This window comes from Sorghum bicolor, chromosome 2 (assembly GCF_000003195.3).
Source record: "Sorghum bicolor cultivar BTx623 chromosome 2, Sorghum_bicolor_NCBIv3, whole genome shotgun sequence".
Classification (NCBI taxonomy): Eukaryota; Viridiplantae; Streptophyta; class Magnoliopsida; order Poales; family Poaceae; genus Sorghum; species Sorghum bicolor.
In genome coordinates, this window is record NC_012871.2 from 62,754,715 (window position 1) to 62,776,958 (window position 22,244).

Here is a 22,244-nt window from a genome sequence, read left to right on the forward strand (position 1 = left end):
TATGCAAATAGAGATCACGGGATTCTCGGTAACACCTCACGGGCTTTTTTCTTCCCTTCGCGCGGTTTCCCTTCGCGCCGCCACCACTTCGCGCGATAGGAGAAGCATCGCGCGTCCTCCTTCGCCAGCTTGACTGATGGCAGCGACCTGATGGAGATCGGTACTGGAGCCAAGGGGCGAACCTGTACGACGACGAACTGATGGCCAACAGACGACGAACTGGTACGGTGAACGGGAACTAACGGAACGGGAGATCGGTACTGCGAACGGGAACGACGAACTGCGCAGCTCACGATCGGTACTGCGCGGCTGTTTGGCGCGGGAATTGATGAACAGGAGACGACGGCGAGCTATTTGGCGCGGGATCGATTGGCCGCGCGGAAAGGAGTGCCGCGAAACAAAATTTCCGGGAAAAAAAAGATGATGGACTTGGCATTTTGCATAACGGTTGGAGATCACCCGATTTTAGCCTTGCCATTTTCATTTAGGGGTTTGCAATTTGCCTAAAATACATAACTTCAAATGCATAATGGTTGGAGATGCTCTAACATAGTATTACGGTCGTAGCTACCCCGCTTTAACAATATATGGTATCTGTTTTTTCTCCATATTTGTGGTATTCTAATTATAGTTTCAAATGTTATTGTTCTGTATGCTTGCAGGATATGTCCGTCACTAGTTTGTCCTAAACAGAATATAATTTTGAGAACATTCTTGTTTAAAGTGTTCAAAGTTTAACTAAATATATAAATAAAAATATTAATGTTTTTGTCATCAAATAAGTCTATTATAAAAAATATCCTATAACAAATCTAATAATACTTACTCATTTTAACTTGATACTGATTTTACTAGAGGGAGTGAGTCCTCAAAAACCAAAGGACGACCCGCATCGACCGAGCCGCAACGCCACTGCAACCAAAACCAGCCGACGACCGTTCGTACAACCCAAGAAGGGGCGCAATGCCGGCGCGGCGGGGGCGGCCCAGGAAGGGCGACCGCCGGATCGACGCGGCCATCGACCACTTCACCGTCATGGGCTACGCGGCGCGCGACGTTAAGGCCGTCGTCACTGATCTCCTCAAGGTGATTTTTCGATTAGGTCTCTTCTTCTTAATTCCCCCCTGCAAGCAGCGTCGGGATTATGGCGGCACTGTAGGGTTTGGGTTTTCTGTTTGTCCGCGGATCGATTAGGGGTTCGAAATCCGTTTTTTTTGTTTGGTGCCGTGAACAGACATTTGCAAGGCGTTCTCTTGTGTTTGCGGCGATCGGCGCTTCAATTCGAGTGTGAATGAGAATGGATGAGTGCACTATCTGATGGCTCAATTGTGTGTTTTTTCTCTGCTATGGCTGTAGGTGTACGGGGGGCCTGATGCGTGGCCCTTACTGGAGGAAGGTGGCTCCTACCAGGTTGTGCAAGAGAGGCTCTTCGAGATCGAGGAGAAGGAGAAGGAGAAGAAGGACCAGCAGCTGCTGCTGGAGTATCACCAACAGCAGGATGGCCAGCAAGTGGAGGATGAGCTTCCTCAGGTTGGGTGATTCCTCATTTCTTTTTGTTGTCTCTCAAATTCTCACTCTCATTTCAGAACAACATGGCCAATATGGATCGTTTATTACTGCTCATACTCTGAAAAACAAAAAAACACCTAGTCTCTCCTTATCGAAAGACCCATTCCTGGTTTGCCCAACATGTCTACTAAAAAATCCATCATCATCCATGGTTTCTCAATTTTATCTAACTGCTGCCAAGGCCACCTAGTTTCAATTGTGATAGATCATATTTAGCAAATCGAATAAGAGGACATTTGGACGTCTGAATCGTCCTGCAAATCAAGACACATCTTTTGTTCGTTAGCAATACCCTGATGTCCCATTGTATCCGTTCTTATCACTTTGTTGGTACCAGCCCGAGTCCCACCTAACCAGAGTTAAGTGAGGGACTTCTGATAATATTTCTTTTTCAAGACCTCATGTTAGAGGCGTATGACATGGGCCTACCTAGTGGCTAACAGCCACTCTCAATTAGAGTCAAATCTGTTCAGCTAGTTAGCTGATTGGGTTAGTTTGGAAGGTTGGAGGAATAATAGGAAAGAAGAGAGGAATTATAGGGAGTGGTTAGCCAGGGAGGCTATTTATCTATAACCCGTATTAGAGGCAAGCCTTAATTAGAAGGAAAAGCCTTCTCTCTTGCCCGGTCGTGGGCAAGACCTCCGGCCAGCCCCCTCTCTTACTCTGAACACGATCTGCCACCATAACATTTGGTATCATAGATGCCAGGTTCTGATGAGGGTGACAAGCAGCCGAAGGTGCCACTGATGCTGCCGTTAGATCCCATCGCCAAGGCGCTGGCTGACCTCGCCCAGCAGAAGGCGTCTCTTTGGGCGCACCTAGAGGCCCTGGAATCCCGACCGCCGGCGACCACCACCACCATGCAGTCGGTGTTCCCCTGCAGCTTGCCGGCACACCCCTCCTTGCCATTCTCCATCGGAAGCCCTCCTCTCTTCCGGTCTTCCCTGTGCGGTGTGGACTAGTAGGCATCCGGTGGGGAGAAGGCATGGGTCACAGACAGGCGCGCACCATGTAGCGTCGCTGCATTCCACCATCGACTGCTGGGGGGTGCCTCCATTGGTCACTGTTGCGGCATGGCCAACCTTGGTGATGCGCGTGCTGACTAGAGATGACAATGGGGACATCCCCGGTGGGAAGTGACACCCTGTCCCCGTCCTCATCCTCGATTTCCCTCATTTTCCCCACTCCCCGGCCCCGATCCCATCTCGGGGAAGACTTTCTCCCATCCCCGTCCCCATCCTCGATTAGCGTTTCAGGCCTCGACAAGTCTGACATCCCAGAAGCGAAGGACGCCCATTCAAAGCAAAGGATTGAGGGGAAGAGTAGGACTGCAGGAGATTGAATCTGAGAAGGACGGAGGAGCAGCCTAGTCGAAGACTAGAATCTGGGAAGGGTGGAGGAGGAAAAGGGGATCAACATTAGGATTGGGAAAGAGGGTCAAAGGAACAACACAAAAGAAAGAGCAAGCATCGCCATGTGAGGAAGAAGGACAACATCGCCTTGGACTTGGGCGGCGCCACTGGCGGAGCCACCCTAGGGGCGGGGTGGGGCGGCCACCCCAGCTTCTGGCGAGCTCGCCCTAGACTCCAGAACCCTTCTTCCCTAGCACCGGCAGTGAGGCGAGCACGAGCAGGATGCAGCGACTTGTGGCGCTCGAGCGTGGAAAAAGAAAAGCAGAGGTGAAGAGAAGAAACGAGCACGGGATGGGCCTTTTCTTCACTTTGTTGAGGCCGACAGAGGTGAGACCGTGAGTGGGCCCTTGAAAGCTCACCATTGCACACAGGCACGCTCCTTCCCCAACCAGTGGATTCGTTCCCAAATTTCTAAGGAAAAAGTCCACTTTAGGTCCCTTAACTTTCACGAAAGTCTAATTTTCATCCCTGAGCTCTAAAACCAGACAAAATACATCCCTCAACTTTTAAAACCGTGCACATTACATCCTTGACATGGTTTTGAAAGCGGTTTTGTCTTTTTCTTTTTATTTATTTTGGCTGATTTTTTTTGAAAAATCACAGTAAATCACATAAAAATTATAAAATAGAAAACTCAATTTTGTTGAACTTCAGATGAGTAGATCTACACATTAAATATATAATATAGTATATTTTAGTATAAATTTTTTTGATGCAGCTTTAGATATATGCTTTTCTATAATTAATTAGACTAATTATAGCTATAGTTTCTATGGTCCAATTGTGATGAAATTTATATGGTGGGCTAATTATTCTATGATTGAGTTGTAGTAAAAATTTCATACTCATTGGATCATGTATTACTTAGTTATAGATTTATTTAGGTTTATGCTTGTTAAATCTTAATAAATCTATAACTAAGTTATACATGATCTAATGAGTTTTAGATTTTTACCACAATTTAAACATATAATAATTAGCCCAACATAAAAAATTCATCATAGTTGAACCATATAAACTATAGCTATGAACTATTCTAATTAATTATAGAAAAACACAGATCTAAAGATACAACAAAAATTTTCTATTAAAGCATACCATATTATATGTTCATTGTGTAAATCTACTTATCTAGAGTCTAACAAAATCAGATTTACTATTTTATGAATTTTATGTGATTTACTATAATTTTACAAATATTTAGCCGAAATAAATAAAAATGAAAAAGACAAAACAGCCTTCAAAACCGCTCATAACCATGTCAGGGACGTAATATGCACGGTTTCGAAAGTTAAGGGATGTATTTTACCCGGTTTTGAAGTTCAAGGATGAAAAATAGACTTTCGTGAAAGTTGAGGGACCTAAAATGGACTTCTTCCAATTCCTAATCGCCATCACGGCTTGCGACGAAGCTTGCGAGGTCACGCCCGCCGCCTAGGTGCCCACCGGCCACCGCGGCTTGGCCTCTGCGCTGACTGCCGAGTGCCGACCGTCGTGCAGTCACCAGATCGCCTGACGCTGTGCGTCGCTCGACATTGGCTGTTGGCGTCCCCGCATCAACCGTCGCTGGCTCGCCCCTGGGCCAACCTCTGCGGTCCCTGTGCGGCCTCAGCCTCGCCCGCCTCCCACGGGTCGGCCAAGACTATAGGATGCAGGAGCTGCTCAACTGCTACTGCTTTGGTAGCTCTGTTGCGAGCCTGTGCTTGCCAGCCTGCGATGGAGGGAGGAAAGGAACAGGTTCACTAGGAAACCCTGCTTTTGGTAAGCGTGATTGGTTGTGTGATACTAATTTTGTGTTTAGCATGTAGTTTGTGCATAGAGTTCGCCCCAGGTAAAAAAAAATTCTGGCTCCGTCATTGGGCGCCGCAGCATCGGTGTCGAGGGCTCGGCTGCTGGCGCATTGCAGAGTTGCATGGAGGTAGAGGACCGCGACTCTGTGGTCGCAAGGGCGACATAGAAGGTGAAAGCGGCTGCTACTGGTGGGAGTTTGGGAGAGGAGCAATGATTCTAGGGTTTCATGGTATATATATCAGTGCTATGGGCTTGGAATGAAAATACACTAGCTGGACATCTTTTGGCTTACCTTCTCGTGGTCTCGATGGATTTCAGGGGCAGGGACCTGTAGAACGTCCCCGACCCCGCCTCACTTGACAGGACTGACTTTTGGCATCTTAAGCTCCCCGCGGGGATGAAATTTGGCCCATTTTAATCCCCTAATGGATGAATTCCTCGTCGGGTATCGAGAATGGAGGCCCCGTTGCCATCCCTAATGCTGACGGCGCAGACAGTCGGAGCTCCATTTTCCTCGGCAAGATGTATGGCTCAGATGTTGTGCTTTGCTCATCTGTTCTTGACCTGCGGGGGGTAAGACAGCCCCCAGGCATTGCATTAAGAAGAAGACCTTCTCACGCAGGTCGAGAAAACCCTCGAACCCCTGCCCCACCCATACACAGCGGCACCGTAGCCCATGTGAGAACGACCGGGACTTGGCCTTAGACCTGTGCTTTGGCATGGGACAGACGAGGGGATTTTTTAACCTTAGCCTGAAAATTCGCTCCCACGGGGAGTCAAACCCAGGACCTAAGGAGTGCCGCCGGGTTCCTCTAACCAACTAGACTAGAGGCCCTTTGGCTTGCTCATCTGTTCTGATGGGGCTGGGTCTGGGCTCGTCGCTTGGGCTGGATGTGGTGGCCAAGCTGCATGGGCTGCTGTGCTCTTGTTTCTTCAAGACTTCAGCCCATGTGCGGACTGCTCCATGGCATCCAGGTGGTAAACTGGTAATACGTGTGCAATCATTGCGTTCAGATGGTGTCCACGGTCCACCTTCCATTGAGGAGGCCACCAAAATAAAGAGTCAAAATCTATTTCAGGTCAAGAATAATAAACTGAGCCGGGACATAAAAGGCTTGTTTTTAAGTGTTAGGTTTGTGTCGAGTCAAGTTATTGTTATGAGCTAGTTAGGTTGCAGCTCGAGGATGAGCTGCTTGTCAGGCAGGGGTGGTGTTAGAGGCGTATGTTGTCATGTGGGGCAAGAGATTCACCCGTAGAGCAAAGAAGGCAAGCTCAGCAAATCAGGAAAGTGGCTAGATTGGTGCCAAATTGAGGGTAATCCTGGGCGCACCATTAGCAGATGCAAATTTAGAAGCTTAGCAAGAGTGATCGAGACAGAATTACGTGGTGATTGGGCTGCCTAATGGCTATGTATACCATGTGCTACAATGAGAATAAGCAAGCAGGAATTAGAAGGAAAATCCTTCTCTCTTGCTCCGCCATGGGCAAGGCCACCGGCCGGCCTCCTCTCTCCCTCTCAACCCTAGCCACCACCGTAACACCTCACCGGATACCTGTGTATTTCCATGTTAAAAAGAAGTTATGTGCAAACTTAAAGGGTTGAGGTTAATTCATGAGAAAAAAAGATGCCATACTGTGTCTATAATGACAAAACAAACTGAGCAATTAAGTAAAATATACTGACATCTTGCACACACACTCCTAAGTGCTGCAAGCAACCTGCTTCACCTATTCTCCACTGCAAGGCTTCTTCTCTGATGTTTTATATCTAACTGAGATTGTACCACATTTTGTTGACAAAATATTCTGCTTTTTATCTCTTTCCAAGTGCGCAAAACCAGGTTGGTGGGTAGTTCTGAAAGAACTGATTTCACCACCAAATAACTTTGAGTTGGTATTAATTTTTGTTTCAAGCCAACAATCTTACTTCTGTATGTGTCCATGAACATTCAAATGCCTAAGTATGCAACATGAACCAGTGTAAATGAAAAGTTTTATGGCCTTGTTTACTTTCAATTTTTTTTGCAAAATAGGAATAGTAGCACTTTCATTTGTATTTGACAAATATTGTCCAATTATGGATTAACTAGGCTCAAAAGATTCGTCTCGTCAATTCCGACCAAACTGTGCAATTAGTTTTTATTTTCATCTATATTTAATACTTCATGCATATGTCTAAAGATTCGATGTGACGGGGAATCTGAAAAATTTTGCAAAATTTTTGGGCCATTTTGTGTTTGTACAATAATATATCTTGGATATCGCTATGACTTTTGGTATTACCATGTTTTCAGGGTCATTAAGTCCCTTACACTACAATGATGATGCCAAAGTTGATACTGGCACAATGCAGCAAACTGAAAGTTAACCAACTGTCAGTCTGTTGTTTCGTCTAACTAAAGACCTTTGGGTCATTATTCATTAATTTATGATTATGGTTTCTGTTGTTATCCAATCGCCACATGCTTATGCATGTTGTGGAATTCTCAAATAGGATGATATAAATTTCAACACTAGTAGAATGCAGAAAACTAAAAAAGAACAGTAAACAAACTGTCATGCCATAATACGACATTTTTCTCTAAGCAGAAACTCTGAGTCATAATATACGATTATGACTTATGTTATCTATTTGATGATGCATATGCATGTTGTGAAATTGCTACTGGGCTAAATCCAATATGTTTTGTACATTTGTAGCACCAAGAACCAGCAGCAGATGAGGAAGCGGAAGACCCTATGTTCATTGAACCACAAGATACCATATCAATTTCAAATGAGGCACCAGCAGAGACTAAGTCAGCAGATAAGGAAGTGGAAGACCCTATGTTCATCGAACCGCCTGCTCGTGAAGCTGCATTGGCACTTAATGCTGCTAGGACTGGCCCAAGGCGACCCTGCTATGGATGGCTTAGTGAGTCAGAAGATGAGGAAGAGGAACAACCTACTTGTCAAAAACATGAGGTGCATGTTCCAAGTCCAGGAGAGCAAGCCCAGTAGATGGTAGTGCACCCTATTACTATGCTATTATTGAGTTGTTACTTAAACTAAATTTCTATAAATAGTCAACATCTTGAATTTTATTGCCACTGTGACTTTGATCCAAAGATGGTCAGTATGGCTTATGATCTCCTCAATTATGAACTATGCATTCCCTTGTCACCATGAACATGATACTAGCCATATATCACATAGCAAGGCAGGCATGCACTATTGAAACCTCCTTGTAATCAATAAGCTATTAAGCTACAAGCCTACAAGATAGTCAATGGTGTTCTTCTGAGAAACGAACTTGCTGGTATAGGCTCTCAAAGATGCCGCTGCAGTGGTTTGGTATGTTAAAATATTAGGTAGAGAAAAATATATACAGTGGTGTTACTGTTGGGGAATGGCCACATCCTTCCCCCTGGTGTCGTCTGAGGATGCCCTTTAAGCCCGGGAACCTCCGACCTCAGGAGCGTCGGAGGATATCCTCCGCCCAGGGAACCTCCGTGCGATTGCGTGCGAAGGACCCTGAAAAGAGACTATTATTGGCAATTCGTCTCGTCATGATCTGTGCAGGGACTGATACTGGCGGAGGACCACAAGCAGAGAAAGGAGCAGCCTCCGACCCTCCCAAGTCCGAGGATGGCGAGGGACGCGGAGGATGCGAGGAACCTCCGACGAGTCCAAGCCGAGGAACCTCTGACATAGACGCGTCGAGGGATCGGCGACCAAGCAAGCCGAGGAACCTCCGACACACGAAGTGGCGAAGGATCCTCGGTCGCGCGAAGGATCCGAGCCACCGACCAGCTGAAGCTCTAGACAGAGGATGCGTGTGGGGTTTGTAGTGTGAAATTACACAGATGACTTAGGGCCAGTAGACTGTAATAGGAGGATATGCTGGGATATTCTCCCACCGTCACGGGGCATTTTTGTAAATATCACTAGGTCGGTTTTCGAGCCCTATATAAGGGGGGATGCCGTCATTAATAAAGGAGAGAGGGCATTCATTGTATTCACCTACTGTTGAGCTCATTGTTCATTACTGTTCACCGTCTCACGGCACCGAGTGAGAAGGTTCTCGATCCACAGTGTTGCTGGGGAGTGCGGTGAGCATTTTCTCCAACATTGGCGCCCACCGTGGGGCTCGAAGGATCACCCGCGATGGCTGGAAAGAGAACAAGCACCACAAGACCTCGGGCAGAGCCCTCCAGGAGAGGAAGGCCGAGAAGGGCCGAGCGGAGCACGTATGCGACCGCAGAGGGGGAAGGCTCTGAGGGCGAGCAGCCGGAGAACGAGCAGCCGGAGCCCGGCCAGGAACCTCCTCCCGCCGCGGGGCCGGCTCAACCCACGGCCACGCAGGAGCTACAGCTACTGCAGACGCAGCTGCAGAACCTTCAGCAGGAGCGAGACCGGATCGCTGCCGCCTACGCCGCCAGCCAAGAGGCAGCACTGGCCGCGGCACAAGCTGCTGAGATCAGGCAGCAGCTTTCGATCCTGCAGGCAGAGATCCTTAGCATGCAACCTACAAACCCCACGCCTCAGCCGACGATCCAGCCCACTGTCCTGCCCAACACCGGCCCAACGTTAGATGCGCAGCCGGCGAACTACGGTGGCACGCTGCGGAGCACGTTGGACCTTCGTTCCCCTCTGTCCGAAGGACTGCAGACCTCGCCTTGGCCAACAACCTACAAACCGATCACGCTCCCTAAGTTCAACGGAAAGGCCGACCCTCGCCAATTCCTGATGAGTTTCGAGGCAGCCGTGGCCTCAGCTGGAGGGAATGAAACTGTGATGGCTAAATCCTTCGTGATCGCAGCCGAAGGAGATGCCTTGGCATGGTACTCAATGCTCAGGCCCGGGTCAATCTATTCGTGGGAGAACCTCCGAGACAAGATTTTGGTAAATTTCCAAGGATTCGCTGTTGAGTCGCTAACCTCCACAGACCTGTTCCAGTGTCGCCAGAGTCAAGGAGAAGCACTGCGGGAATATTTCCAAAGGTTTGTGCAGACTAAGGCAAGAGCACCCGGCGTGTCGGAGGAGGTTGCCATTGAAGCAGCCATCAAAGGTCTTCGCATAGGGCCCTTTGCAGCTCACTTGGCCAGAGAAAAGCCAGCATCCATGCACGAGCTGTACCATGAGTTCGAGAAGTATTGCAGGTCCGACAATGACTACCGCAAGAGGTTGGAAGACCAAAACTCTCAGAAGAGGCAGAGCAATGACAGAAACTCGCAGAAGAAGAACCTTAGCCAGGATGAACGCCGGCCACAGCGAGAGGCTGGTGGACAGATGATGAATATTGAGCAACCAAAGAATGACGGGCCGGAACGTAACCGTCCACCGGCGGAAACGCGAAACTCGGAACGCAGACCCAATCAAGCCGGAAGAGGGGGCCGAAACGCAGAATGGCCGAAAAATCAAAATCAGCGGCCACGGAAGCAATATTGTTTCTTCCATGGGGAGGAGAAGGGTCACTCCACCAGGGATTGCCCGGATGCAAAGGAAACTCAGAAGAGGATCAAGAGCAGGTCAGCTCCACAACCTCCGACACCAGTCGCTCAACCTCGGGAGGTGAATCACACATTCCCTCAAACCTTCTACCAATCATATGTCGGAGGATCAAGCCAGCAGCACCTAGCTCCAGCTCAGTCGAACGCGCTAGCCTCCGCTTACTATCCCAGCTTCCTACCAGCTTGGCGCCCAGCACAGCAGCCCGCGGATCACAACCTTCCACCAAACTATGTTCCTCCACGATCCCCACATATTACATACATCGAAACCCCGCAGCCCCACCAGCAGTCACTACCTCCTCCCCCTAATCAGCTGCAGCTACTCCAAGCTCCACCCCCACCAAAAACCGAACCCCACCCCGATAACCAAATCGGCCCTCACACACCCTTACCTACGATTGGAATGATCTTACCAATAGCTGGAGGGTCCTCAATGAAGTTCCAGACAAAGAAGCAGAAGAAGGATCACCTCCGGCTCGTTAACAACGTTGCAGTTCAAGGGCCAGTAAGATGCACCGATTGGTCCAGAACCCCAATAACCTTCACCGAGGAAGATCTAAGGTTGGAAAGCTACCCTCACACAGATGCCTTGGTCATAACAACGAATGTTGCGGGTTGGGGAGTAAGCAGGATCTTAGTGGATTCAGGGAGTTCCGCAGACATAATATTTGCCGGAACATTCGACCAAATGAAGCTCAGCAGAAGCCAGCTCCAACCTTCGGAATCACCTTTGATCGGGTTCGGAGGAAAGCAAATACATGCTCTGGGGAAGGTCGCCCTGCCCGTATCCTTCGGCACATCGGAGAACGCAAGAACAGAGTATGTCACCTTCGACGTGGTAGACCTGCACTACCCATATAACGCCATATTCGGGCGGGGGTTCCTGAACAAGTTCAATGCGGCCGCCCATATGGGATACCTGTGCATGAAAATCCCAGCTCTGCACGGAGTGATCACAGTTCACGGAAGTCAAAAGGAGGCAAGGAACATAGAGAAAGCAATCTACAAGTCTTTCCGGAACATAAACTCCGTAGACTCCACGCAACAAGAAGCTTCCCAGCCACCAAACATGCCAAGGGGGAAGACGGACCTCCACGATCAGGAGGAAACGAAATGTATCCCTCTGCAGGAAGCTGTTCCAGATAGGAAGGTCACCATCTCCGCCACCCTCAGTAGAGAGGAGGAACTCGAGTTGCTGGACGTGTTGCAAAAGAACCAAGATATCTTCGCTTGGAGTGCCGCTGACATGCAAGGAGTCAGCAGAGACATCATAGAGCATTCGCTGGACATCGATCCAAGAATGAGGCCGAGGAAGCAGAGACAAAGGAAAATGTCTGAAGAAAGAACCTTAGCCGCGAAGGCAGAGGTACAAAGACTCCTGGACGCAAAGGTCATCAGAGAAGTCATGTACCCGGAATGGTTGGCGAATGTGGTCCTGGTCCCCAAGAAGAATGGCAAAATGAGAATGTGCATAGATTTCACGGATCTCAACAAGGCTTGTGTCAAAGACTCCTTCCCCTTGCCAAGGATAGATACTTCTGTTGACAAAGCAGCTGGTTGTCAGAGATTTTCACTACTGGACTGTTTTTCTGGATACCACCAAATTTGGCTCAAAAAAGAAGACGAGGGAAAGGCAAGCTTCACAACTCCATTCGGCACGTATTGCTACACCAGAATGCCCGAAGGTCTTAAAAACGCTGGAGCAACCTTCTCCAGAATGATGGAGAAGGTTCTGGGAAGTCAGCTGCAGAGAAACATCATAGCCTATGTTGACGACGTTGTCGTCATGAGCAAGCGCAAAGAAGATCATATCAAGGACCTGCAGGAAACCTTTGTCAACCTCAGATCCGCCGGTCTGAAACTCAACCCAGAGAAATGCGTATTCGGGGTCAGCAAAGGAAAAATGCTGGGGTATATCATCAGCTCTGAAGGAATCAGAGCTAATCCAGACAAGACAAAGGCAATCATGTCAATGGCAGAACCTTCAAGCAGGAAAGAAGTGCAAAGGTTGACCGGCCGAATAGCAGCCCTCAACAGATTCATTTCAAGATCCGCAGAACGAAGCCTTCCATTCTTCAAAGTGCTGAGAGGAGGAGGCAAAACAAAATGGGGTCCGGAACAATCAGAGGCCTTCGGGCAACTCAAGAACTATATTGCGTCCAGCCTGGTGGTAACTGTGCCCGAGCCGGACACTCCACTACTGCTGTATGTGGCTGCCTCCGAACACGTCGTCAGTGCTGTTTTGGTACACGAAACAAACGACAGCAAGGGAACATTGCAAAGACCCGTCTACTATGTGTCCGAAGCTCTGTCAGGAGCAAAATTGAACTACACGGAGATAGAGAAAATTGCGTACGCAGTCTTGTGCGCATCAAGGAAGCTCAAGCATTACTTCCAAAGCCATGAGATCAAAGTACCCACTTCACAGCCATTGGGTGATATCCTTAGGAACAAGGAGGCTTCCGGACGTATAGGAAAATGGGCGGCTGAACTATCTCAGTTTGACATCACTTATGTCCCCAGAACCTCCATCAAATCCCAGGCCCTGGCTGACTTTATGGCAGATTGGACACCTTCGAACAAAGAAGAGGAGAAGGTAGTCGACCAGCCGTGGACGCTGTACACAGATGGCGCCTGGGGGCAAGCAGGAGCAGGAGCAGCAGCCGTTCTGATCGCACCATCTGGGCCAAAACTAAAATATGCCGCAAGACTCGAATTCAAAGCGACAAATAACATAGCTGAGTACGAAGGTCTCATCCTCGGACTAAACAAAGCTAAGGCTTCAGGAGCAAAAACCCTGCTCATCAAAACGGACTCCCAGGTGGTGGCAGGACAAGTGGAGAAGGAATACTTAGTACACAACCCCGAGCTGGCAAAATATCTGGCTGTTGTAAGGGGGCTGGAGAGAAGGTTCAAGGGGTTCACCCTGCAGTACATTGCAAGAGCCGAGAATTATGAGGCAGACGAATTAGCAAAAGCAGCAGCCAACAACACCACCTTGCCAAAAGGAACCTTCTACCAAATTGTTGCAACACCCGCAACCGAGTCATTGCCAAAAGCTTTTCGCACAGTCCTGCTGCCAGAAAGCGAAGACTAGAGGCAGGCAATAACTGACTCCCTCGAAGGCAAGACAGCCGCAGAAGAAGAAGCACTAACCAAGAGAATGGAGGCAAGAGCAAGAAATTACACCATCATTGATGGAACCCTGTACAAGAAAGGTGTAGTCCAACCTTTGCTCAAATGCATATCACAAACCGAGGGCAGAGAGCTCCTGCAAGAGATACACTCTGGGATGTGCGGATCTCACATTGGACCTCGCGCATTATCTGCTAAAGCATTAAGACAAGGCTTCTACTGGCCAACTCACATCAAAGATGCTGAAGAAATAGTGAAGACATGCAAAGCCTGCCAAACCTTCTCACCAATTCAGTCAGGACCTTCAGCACCAACTCAGCTTATACCAGCATCATGGCCGTTGCAGAGATGGGGAATGGACCTGGTAGGACCAATGCCAACTGCCCAGGGGGGAAACAAGTTCGCCGTCGTGGCCATCGAATACTTCACAAGATGGATCGAAGCTAAGCCACTGGCAACCATAACCTCTGAAACAATCAGGAAATTTTTCTGGCAGAACATAGTCTGCAGATTCGGAGTTCCAAGCCTGCTCACAGTTGACAACGGAAAGCAGTTTGATTCAGACAGTTTCAAGGAATTCTGCCAACACATAGGAACCAAAATCGCCTTCGCATCCGTCTACCACCCAGAGTCAAACGGGGCAGTAGAGAGAGCAAACAGAATAATATTCTCCGCAATCTCCAAAACTCTACTCAGCCTACGAAAGGGGAAATGGGTCGACGAGCTACCTAGAGTTGTGTGGTCTCATAACACCACAGTCTCAAGAACAACTGGGTTCACTCCATTCAAGCTCTTGTATGGGGAAGAAGCAATGTTGCCCGAAGAAATCAAACACCAAAGCCTGCGATTCATGAAGCAGCAGCTGGCTGAAGATGAAGACTACTGCAAGGAAACCTTAGAATCAATAAGACTTGAGGCAGTGGATAATATTACCAGGTACCAACAAGAAACCAAAAAATGGAGAGACCGCAAGGTAGTACGAAAAGACATACAAGATGGGGACCTGGTACTCAGGAAAAGAGGAGACCACCCAAACACCGGTAAATTGCAACCCAAGTGGGAAGGACCTTATACAGCAATACAAGCGGGAAGGTCGGGATCCTTCTACCTAAAAGACTTCGAAGGTAGAACCTCCACCCACACGTGGAACGTCGACAATCTACGAAGATTTTACATTTGAATGTAAGGATGACCCCTGCAAAATAAGCGACGGCATCCATGTTTTTAGATACGTTTGTTTTCCTTTTCTCTCTACCTTTTTGCAAATCCAAGGTCTGCACTCTTTTCCTCACAGGGGTACTCCTGCTAGGAGGTGAGATTTTTAACGAGGCAGAACCTATGTAAAAACCTCTAAGGTATAAAGAGGAATACACCCCAGAAACAAAGGTAAAAAGTCAAAAAACAGCCAGCAACGAGGCTGTAGCATTCGACGAAACATCACGTGATCACAAGGACCCTCCGCAGCTTTCAACCAAAAACTAAGAAAGCTCGGAACGTCCTCAAAGGTGAAAAAGCACCAAATCCTTAGCAGAAGACCCAGCCAAGAGCCGGGCAGCAAGGACAACTTGGCCAAGAGCCGGCAGAAGACCAGCCAAGATACCTTCGATCTTATCTTGTTCAACCACAACAGAATCAATGGAAGTTAGACTCAGAGGTCTCTGAAGGGTATCGCACGAAGTCTCGTAACATCCCTTCAGAACCTACGACTCACATACCCGAAGGTTCTCCTCGACAACACTCCACGGGAGTTGAGCGAAGGAAAAATATAGCACAATTCATCAGAGGCTCCTTCGAACCAAGAAAGTCGAAGGTCCTAACGCGAAGGGGCAACAATCCTACGCACGCAAGACGACCACCAACGCCTTCGCAACATCGGGCATCAAACACAAACCCACTATAGCAACACAAAGTTTCGCAAGATCAACACCGCCGTGACGTGCATCGAAGAATACCATGAAGGTTGTAATGAAAATGAGCGCGAAGGTTGTAACAAAAATCTTCACAAACTTCAAAACTTTATTAATGATGAAGAAAACATTACAAAACACCAGTTACAATGAAAGAACAAAATCATCCTCCGACCGCTAAAAAGTCGAAGGTTATAACAAAAACATCCTCCGACCTCTAAAAAGTCGAAGGTTCTAGCAATCATGCACAAATCAAATCCTCCGTCAACTTAACAACCGAAGGATCTACGAGTCACGTACAAACCTCACGCACGAGTCACCAAAGATCCTAAAATCACTACAATAATCCCGTGCAAGATACTCAACCAAATCATCCACATCGAGCGAAGGTCGCGCAGCTCTCCACCAATCTATTAACCAACCATTCGCATACAAGTCGCCCCGCTTGAACGTTATTGGCGTCACGTAGCTTCCTTCGACAAAACCCGAAGGAAGAACTTCACCTTTAGGAGAGGATCGAACAACCTGCGAAGGTAAACCAACTCAAAAAACCAATACGTCGAACGAAGGATCCAAACAAGCCTAAAAGTCAAAGCATCGAACCTCCGCACGCCCAGGCAGAAAACGCTCATACATGTCAGGACCCTCCAGCCAAAAAGATTCCTCAACCTCCTCTCCAAAAAGGCGAAGGATAGGATACTGCAATTGTGTAATTAAAACAAAACAAGTCAAAAAAAAACATATAGCCAAAAGCAAACAAAAACAAAACAAAAACCAACACCTAAGCCGGAGGCCATGAACCTCGGCGCGCAAGCGAGCGGACGAATTCAGATCGTTCGTCATCTAGGTCGTAACCAACAAACTCAAACATATCCACCACTCTCATATTAGGAAAAGCAATCCGCCAGTACTCCCACAACTCGCCAGAAGCATAAATTCCTTTATAGAAAATTGAAAGCGGAGTTTCGCTAAGATCCTGCGCAGGTCCTCCGCCAGAGACCTGCGCAGGATCGAAATGTAAAACATAGGCTTATCCGAAAACAACACAATATATTACATTTTCAACAGTCTTTACAAATTAAGCAGAACCTCCGACCTTACTTACAAAAAATCGTCACACGCACGGACGCAAAAAAGACTAAGAAAAACCTACAAACTAAATAGCCTCACACCTGAGGCGGAGGAGGAGCAGAAGTCTCGGGCTGCTCTGAAACCTTGGCATCAGATCCCCCCGGAGCTTTGGCACCAGCATCGCAAGCCTCCGCCTCAGCCTGGGTCGAAGGATGCGCATCGCCTGGGGGGCGCGAAGGACCGGCCTTATCAACCTTAAACTTCTTCTTCGCAATCTCCTATAAAACAGTTATCTTAAGTAACATTTAAAAGTAGCAAAAACAATGCAAATGAATAACCAAATAATACAAACCTCAGCTCGGCGATCCTCCGCCATTTTCTTCGCCTCAGCCCGCCCAAACCTAATCCAAAACGAACTGATAAAGTTCCGGACAGATTTGCGCAGGCTGGGGGTGCCTTCGCCAACGTCCTCCGCCGCAGCAAATTCCTCCTTGGCAACTCCCTCCACGTGAGAGCAACCTCCGCGGCGCAAAAGCCTAGCGAAGGAGCTAACCGCGGCCAAAGCCCCAAAATCAACAGCACCCCCGACAAAGTCAGGGAGCATGCGGATATGAGACTTCAGCCATGCAAGAGCAGCCCCAACGTCGCCGCCGAGTGGAGGAGCAGAGGTGCTACCCCCAAACTTCGCCAGCGAGTCGGCATAGAGCCCAACAATAGCTGCAGCCTCCGCTTCCGCCTTCTGCATGCGAGTCTGCAGCTCAGCCGCAGACATCCGCTCAGCGTCAAGCTCCTTGCGAAGGCGTTCAGCAATGTCCTCCGCCTTCTCGGCTCGCTGCAGGGCCAAGTCCCTAGCTCTCCCCGCCTCAGTGACACTCGTGCGGAGGACAGCCGCCGAAGCTTCGGCATCTTCTCTCTCCTTCTTCAAGGCCTCTGACCCAGCCTTGTAGTCATCCCTTTCCTTTCTCAGGGACTCAATTTCCCGCCGGACGGAAGAAAACCCCCTAACCTCCTCCGTCAGGCGAGCCTTCTCAACCTCCAAGGCCTCGTTCTCCTTCTTCAGAGCACCTATAGCCTCGTCCCGGCAAATAACCTCCCGGGAGCAGCGCTTCTCCAAGGCGGCAGCCATGTGATGACCCTGCTCAAAAAAATAAGTCACATCCAACCTCCGAGCAAAAAACAGCGAAGGAAAATATAACACATCGCAAACTTACAAGGCTATGGTGCTCATATTGCACGCGGAGTAGCGTGTCAAAGTCCATGTTGCGAAGCTTCTGGCGGAAACGATCTGTAAATCAAAAACAAGTAAGAAAAAAAATCGTAAGAACCAAAAACCCATTAGCGGAGGCCAGACTACGAACCTCCGACCAAAGAATGAACCTCGCGCAAGGCATCAGTCCAACCTGTGATCGAAGGATCAGAAGCACCTGCGCAAAACCAAAACCAACCTTAGAATAAAATATCAAAAAACAAACCAAAGAGTTGAAAAAAGAAGAATAAACTCACCGGGACCAAGAACATCAGCAGGCGAAGGCCTGCTGGCCAATGCAGAAGGCGCAGGCTCGCATCGCGGAGGAACGGCAATTCCTTCCTGCGCAACGCTGGCACCTTTAGCCAATTCCTCCGCGGTGGCCAACCCAGCAAAAACATCCTCTGAAAAACATATAAATAACATGAGACCAAAACAATCAAAAAATAATATACAGAAAAACAATAATCAACAAAGAATTTTACGCATGTATAATGAGTTTATACCATCTCCAGCCGGACGCGAGATATCCTCCGCCCTCCTAATCCTCCGAACAGAGGCAGACTCTGCATCATCACTGGATTCCTCTCGCCCATCCTTCGGCGGAGATCCTCCACCGGCTAAAGCCTCCCGCGCAGGACTCTCAGTCATCAAAGCATTTGCCTCCCGCGCAGGACTCGCCTCAGGAGCCTCCGCGTCGGAAGACTCCTCCCCAAGAAGGGACGCGAAAGGCGCGCGTACAGAAGAGACCGCGCGTGAGGCTTCAACCTCAGGAACCCCACCAGCGGGAGCGGCCTCCGCAGGAACGGAAGCCACCGAGTTAGACTCGGCAGCAGAAGAGCGAGCGGAGGAAGACTCCACAGGAGTCTCTAACGCAACCTCCGCCCTTCGCTTCTTTGCAAGTTGCTTAACAGCACCACCACCTTTCCTCTTCTTAGCCTCCGCCGCAGCAACGGCCTTGGAGGAATCCTTCTTCTTCTCCAAACCTAGCAGAACCTCCGGAGGAATGACATAATCCTCATATTTAATCCCCAACTCCTCAAAAACACGGTTCAAGCGGGGCATTGTACCGAGCGTAGACCTCCGCTGAAGAAATTCCTTCTCCGAGATCTTCCCAACAATCCTCCGAGCAGAAAACTCCACACGTTCAAGAAAGGACTCCTTGGTCTCATCCTCCGGCAGACCCGCGCCAAACCGGGAAAACGGCAAACCCTCCGGAGGACCAAAGACTGGTACCTGTACCATTTCAATGGTGAACTCATCGGTCCTGCGGCCAAGGGGCCAATAGTCAGCGGCGACCATCTCCTCAACCAAATCCCGACCTCCGGAATATCGGCAAGCCTGCGCAAATGCCTTGTCGCAGGCCAGTCGTCCCTCCGACATCTCTTGCGAAGGATCAACCTTCGAGAAGGGCTTCAACTCCTTCATCAATGACGCGTAAGGATAAAACTTTTCAACACTACCATCATCCAAATCCCTTGACGCAACGGGAGTCTTCACGTAGAACCAGGCTCTCATCCAATCCTTCTCCCACTTGCCCTTTTGGCAGTAGGAGATCTCGCACCTTGGCCCAGGCATTGTGCGTCGCGGCATGAACGCACAGCTTCCAAACTGCGCAATGCGCTCAACACCTTCGGCATCCCTCACCTTCTTAGGCTGGCGCTGTAGTTCAAAATACGAGCAAAAAGTATCAATGTGGGGCATGGCTCCGTAGGATTCACACGCCCAGGCAAATTTGCTAAGGGTGAGTATCCCATTGGGGCTGAAATGCTGCAGCTCCACGTTGAAACTCTCCATCACTTCGCGAAGGAAATGATATGGAGGCATCCGAAGCCCACAGGTAAAGAAATCCCTGAAAACCACAGCATAACCTTCCTCAGGCGCAGGTACCGTTTGACCTGCAGGAGGAGCCTTCGCACGACCTTCCTTGAAAAACCTAGCCTCAACCATATCAGGTATATCCTCCGCCCTAACAGTCGACTCCCCAAACTCAAAGGTAATTGCAGCCATCTCCTCAAACTCCTTCGCACTGATTAGATCACCAACAGAAGCTTCGACGTCAGACAACGTCTCCTCCAGATCTTGAGCAGCAGCTACCTCAAGCATCCAATCTTCAAACCTCCGCAACCAACCACCAGACCTAACACTAAGGAAATTACTCAAAGGACCAGAAAAATCTGACCTTGAAGGATGAGGCGAAGGAAAATGAGCCACCTTATCCTCCGCAAACACTTAAGAGCTGTACGCAACTAAAGCAAACGCGAGCAGCTCAAAGAGCGAGATGTGGCGAAGGAAGGAATGCAAATAGCAGGCAGCAAGGATGAGACCCAAGAGCCTCCACCGTGCCCCTTTTATAGAGGGGGGCCTGCGGCAACGTGACCGTTGCGATTCCCCGCGCCCAACGGCTATAAGCGAAGGAATCGGCCTGACCGTTGCGATTCCCCAATACCAACGGATAACTCAAACGGCTATAATATCCTCCGCAATCTAGCACGCGAAGGATATCAGACTATCAGAGCAACAATGATCGGAGGATCCTGGCAAAATAAAGAAACCAAGAAAATTTATGACTAAGTAAAAGAAACAATATTCCAACAATGCTAACAAACACATCCTGCGCACCAGGGGGGAAGGCGGCAACCATGCTCGTAGCCTCCGCAGCGTGGCATGTTTTTGAGCACATGGACCGCAGGAGTGCCATTAGCCCAAAAAGGGGGGAACTGTTGAGGAATGGCCGCATCCTTCCCCCTGGTGTCGTCTGAGGATGCCCTTTAAGCCCGGGAACCTCCGACCTCAGGAGCGTCGGAGGATATCCTCCGCCCAGGGAACCTCCGTGCGATTGCGTGCGAAGGACCCTGAAAAGAGACTATTATTGGCAATTCGTCTCGTCATGATCTGTGCAGGGACTGATACTGGCGGAGGACCACAAGCAGAGAAAGGAGCAGCCTCCGACCCTCCCAAGTCCGAGGATGGCGAGGGACGCGGAGGATGCGAGGAACCTCCAACGAGTCCAAGCCGAGGAACCTCTGACATAGACGCGTCGAGGGATCGGCGACCAAGCAAGCCGAGGAACCTCCGACACACGAAGTGGCGAAGGATCCTCGGTCGCGCGAAGGATCCGAGCCACCGACCAGCTGAAGCTCTAGACAGAGGACGCGCGTGGGGTTTGTAGTGTGAAATTACACAGATGACTTAGGGCCAGTAGACTGTAATAGGAGGATATGCTGAGATATTCTCCCACCGTCACGGGGCATTTTTGTAAATATCACTAGGTCGGTTTCCGAGCCCTATATAAGGGGGATGCCGTCATTAATAAAGGAGAGAGGGCATTCATTGTATTCACCTACTGTTGAGCTCATTGTTCATTACTGTTTACCGTCTCACGGCACCGAGTGAGAAGGTTCTCGATCCACAGTGTTGCTGGGGAGTGCGGTGAGCATTTTCCCCAACAGTTACTATTGAGCAAAGTAGAGTATCATGATTTTTGAATATGATATAGCAGTGCAGGACACATTTGAGGGTTTTTAAAACTAAACCCTACGTCCCTACTGGACAAGACATCAGAACCTTACATTGAATTTAAACCCCAGAAGCCACTTTGTTAGGGCGTCTCCAGTCAACTTGCTGGTTCAAAGGGAGGAAAGAGAAGGGGGAAAAAAAGAGGGTGGGGATCAAGTACACATAACAGTAATCTAGAAGGATGGGAGAGCAGTGACACAGAAGTGGTTGGAGATCGTCCACGGCTTGCTTCTTGAGCTATCCTAAGCGATGGTTATCTTTTATTAGTTTTGAATATAATATCCTCCTCGCTAGTGATTTGGATTGCCGTTGGACACACCCTTATTGCTAAATGCTGATCCCTATTCCATATCAGGATTGCCATCTATTCGATGTTAATCTAAAATCGTTTTGCTTGTTCTAATCACTAATCCTTGTTTCTGATTTGACAGGACGGCTGATACCAACCTGTCAAGGTCCATGATGCTCCACTAAGATGCAGAAGTCTTGGTGTCGCAGACCAAAAACTTTACTTTCAGAAGCCTTTTACACAAGGCTACCAGTATAGCAGAAGTATCTGACAATATAGAACGTGTGCTTGATGTGTGTTAAGTAACAATATAGAACCTGTTTAAGTAGAGCATGTTCCACCTGTTTAAATGAGAGCCAACTTTGATTGGAGCAGTCTGCAGTGACATAATTAGAAGCTGAGAATAAGAGCTTAACTTAGATTGAAGTAGTGACATAATTTTAGAAGGTGAGATGATGTTTAATCGGTTAATCTAGGCGTTGAAATGCTTATGCATTAGTGGAAAAGGTTGTTGATAGGAGACTACAGAGCTGGTGACGTTTCTGTCAATTTACATCCTTTTTCTGTCAGTGCAAAAACAAAAGATTCCGTTGCCTTGACTCCCGGGTCTCTCGGGTGAGAGCCGAGTATCCTAACCTCGGATTGTATGTCACTGGTTGAAGGATAATTTTTGAGAGTACACATGAATCTCTTGATGGCACAAATGTCCTGTGCTTGCTGCATGCCATTCTGCTTCCGCGTCAAATGTTTATGCTACCTCTTAAGAATCCGTCAAACCTTCGCATTGTTGATCCGATCACGATCAGATGTCTG

The 22,244-nt window shown here is 48.7% G+C and overlaps 1 protein-coding gene across 1 annotated transcript; it reads left to right on the forward strand.

The window, feature by feature from the left end:
- LOC8083282 lies at nucleotides 885–22,030 on the forward strand. The gene is made up of 4 exons (XM_002460354.2): nucleotides 885–1,086; nucleotides 1,357–1,530; nucleotides 7,473–7,775; nucleotides 21,574–22,030. Exons 1-3 carry the CDS (start codon nucleotides 964–966, stop codon nucleotides 7,770–7,772), a joined length of 597 nt encoding a protein of 198 aa, XP_002460399.1. The 5' UTR covers nucleotides 885–963; the 3' UTR covers nucleotides 7,773–7,775; nucleotides 21,574–22,030.

Coding starts and splice junctions, on each gene's coding strand:
- LOC8083282 (XM_002460354.2), top strand. CDS start 964: ATGCCGGCGCGGCGGGGGCGGCCCAGGAAGGGCGACCGCCGGATCGAC. Junction 1,087..1,356: donor TCGTCACTGATCTCCTCAAG/GTGATTTTTCGA, acceptor CTATGGCTGTAG/GTGTACGGGGGGCCTGATGC. Junction 1,531..7,472: donor TGGAGGATGAGCTTCCTCAG/GTTGGGTGATTC, acceptor GTACATTTGTAG/CACCAAGAACCAGCAGCAGA.